General features: G+C 35.0%; 1 protein-coding gene across 1 annotated transcript; it reads left to right on the forward strand.

Annotated features, from left to right (window-relative positions):
• The first annotated feature begins 389 nt into the window (after nt 1-389).
• On the forward strand, nt 390-2,109 carry LOC110647948 (uncharacterized). Its single transcript, XM_058129134.1, has 2 exons — nt 390-739; nt 1,419-2,109. Exons 1-2 carry the CDS (start codon nt 617-619, stop codon nt 1,692-1,694), a joined length of 399 nt encoding a protein of 132 aa, XP_057985117.1. The 5' UTR covers nt 390-616; the 3' UTR covers nt 1,695-2,109.
• Nucleotides 2,110-2,800: the final 691 nt, after the last annotated feature.

Consider the following 2,800-nt stretch of genomic DNA (forward strand, 5'->3'; position numbering starts at 1 on the left):
TGTACGGAAGTTTGTGATGGTGGCACGGGGGAAGACGCGGCGGACACTGTGGCAGCGACCCTCTGAACTGGCGGATTTGACTGTGCCACTGCCACTGCTTCCGTGACAAAATACACATTTTTTATTTTATTTTCTTTTTTTTTAAAAAAAAAAACAAATTTTCTTTTTATATAATATGAGCCAATAACGGAGAAGAAGAAGAAGAAGAGGCAGTGTGGTCCCCAGGAGAACACGAGGCTAGCAAGGATCGAGGCATGGACCCCGTGTGACTGACACGTGTCCATGAAGCGTCTAAGGAATGTCCATTTGTCCAGTGCATTATGACCTGGGCCAACTGCCGATAGCCAGTAGCTCCTTCTGGCGTGCCTAGAAAAGCAATGAGAGAATTCATTCCTTTCCATACCGGAAACAAATCAATTCTCTTCCAAAGCAATCTGTTGTCTTCTGGTCTCTCTCTCTCTTTCTCTCTCTCTCTCTCAACATGCTCTTGAATATATGCACAGCCCTCTTCGTAACCAGACTGAGTCTCTTATCTTTCTCTTTTGTTTAGTTTTTTTTCTTTAACATAATCTTGATTTGTCATATCTTTTCTCTTCTTTTATCCGAAAACGTAAGGATGACTGGTGTATCAGATGGAGAAAGTGTCTCTCTCGATCTTCTCAAGAAGAAAATGGCTGAGTTTGCTCAGGAAAGAGACTGGGATCGCTTTCATAGCCCCAGAAATCTACTTTTGGCTCTGGTATACGTTTTCACCTTAAATATAATAATCTTCTCTGCCTTTTCATCTCATTAATTTTGGGTTCCTCTTTTATTCGATTCTGGGTGACTGTTTGTCTGATATCTGAAAGGAGGATGAGGAGGAAGAAGAAGGAAGAATAAGGAGGAGAAAGATCATATAATGATATTACTCTATTATTGCTGTGCTTTTGTTCCATTATTTATTTGAGTTTTTCATTATTTGACCAAACGAATACAACTGAAGCCAATTGGGTTTATTTGAAATTTTAATCATTTCTTTGTTTTCACTTCATTTTGTTGTTACCAACCTTCAAGTGGGTCTCTTTGTCTTTTGTTTGCTTCCTCCAATTACTTTCTTCAATCTCAAGTTAGGGTTTTTAATTCCTATTTAGCCAGCCATCCCCCTCTGTATATCTCTAGTCAAACTAGACCAACTGTGCAAATAGATCATCCTTTTTGTTTGTTATGTCACAGCAATCCAAAGAAAACACACTTTTTAGTTTTTACGCACTTTTCTTTGTTGCTTTTTCGCTTTTGTCTTTGTGACAACCCACAAAGACAAAGCCAAAAAAAAAAAAAAATCAGAACAGTGATTCTTGATCCTTTTTCTTTCATGGGTTAAAATAAAACTTGATTTTTATCAGACTGAGTTAAAAGATGTTGGACTGTTTGATTCACAGGTGGGTGAAGTTGGAGAACTATCAGAGATATTTCAGTGGAAAGGAGAAGTGCCAAAGGGACTCCCTGATTGGAAAGAAGAAGAGAAACTGCACCTTGGGGAAGAGCTCTCTGATGTTCTGCTGTATCTTGTCAGGCTTTCTGATATATGTGGAATTGACTTAGGCAAAGCTGCCCTGAGAAAAGTAGAACTGAATGCCATCAAGTACCCAGTAAGCATGTGCAAAGGGTCTTCCAAGAAATACAACAGCAATAGTAATAATAGCACTCATAACTGAGAATAGACCAGTTGACTGTATTTTTTGGCCTGCTGCCCTGAAACACAACTACAGCTTCAAGACTTTTTGGGCCATTTTGTCGAGTTTGTGCCTTGTTTGTTTGGGAAATGGACAAGTGTTTTAGGTAATTAGTAGGGTTTTTGATGGGTATGGTTGTTTGGGGGTGGTGGTGGTGGTTGGTTTAGCATAGAAGTGGCAAACTAGCAATTAGCAAGCAAGTGTAGGAGTGAGTAGACTGCATGGAGGCTAGTATGGGTGGCTTTATTTTTGGCATTTATTCTTGCAGATTTTTTATTTGCTGTTTTAGCTTTGAGTCAAATCCCTCTTGACAGATAAGGTAGTGAAACATATACATATATTTGTGAGAATTATGAGCAAATAGACTAAAACAAATAAATAAATAAATTTTATGCCATTTAACTATAAGTACAATTTAACTTAAAATTTTTGAGCAAAATTATATATTTATTTTAAAATCCGATCCAAAGCTCATATTATTCGCTCAGACAAGATGACGAAGCCCAAAAAGAAAAAAAAAATTAATTGAAAATTATCTTATGACTCCATTAAATAAGAAGTTTTGATTTTTTTTTTTTTAGTAGTATAAGAAGTTTTGATTTTTTTTTTAATCACAGTCTAATGGGATTATAATATAGGCTTGATAATTAATTAGGATGTTACCTCTTGATTGAAAGTGAAGCAATGATGAAGGTAAATCAATTAATTAATTAATTAAAACCATAGTTGCCATAATAAATTTAATTTGTTTTATTATAGCTCTAATCCGGACAAAGAAAGCATAAACTATGTATGGCGAGCATTGAATTCTTTACTAGGTGATGAGTTGGGTTAACACTAATAATTTATTATATTTAAATCTCTAACCCCTTTCCTAAATTCTATTTAAAAATTAAAATTTATTCTAGGATCTTAATTTCATTGAAGGGAAGAATTTATCGTAATAACTCACTTTTTTTTTTTAATTATTATTAAATTATTTTTCATACATTAAGAGTACACTGCTCAGTAGCATTGATTGGTTCAATAATTATAATTTTTCATTTTTGTTAGTGTTGAGTTACTAAATTAGTATCCTACTCAAAACC

Source organism: Hevea brasiliensis, chromosome 10 (genome assembly GCF_030052815.1).
Source record: "Hevea brasiliensis isolate MT/VB/25A 57/8 chromosome 10, ASM3005281v1, whole genome shotgun sequence".
In the NCBI taxonomy this organism is placed as follows: Eukaryota; Viridiplantae; Streptophyta; class Magnoliopsida; order Malpighiales; family Euphorbiaceae; genus Hevea; species Hevea brasiliensis.

What these genes read in the sequence shown, in the direction of transcription:
- LOC110647948 (XM_058129134.1), top strand. Translation starts at nt 617, where the DNA reads ATGACTGGTGTATCAGATGGAGAAAGTGTCTCTCTCGATCTTCTCAAG. An exon ending in GAAATCTACTTTTGGCTCTG is followed by an intron (nt 740 to 1,418) that starts GTATACGTTTTC and finishes TTTGATTCACAG; the next exon opens with GTGGGTGAAGTTGGAGAACT.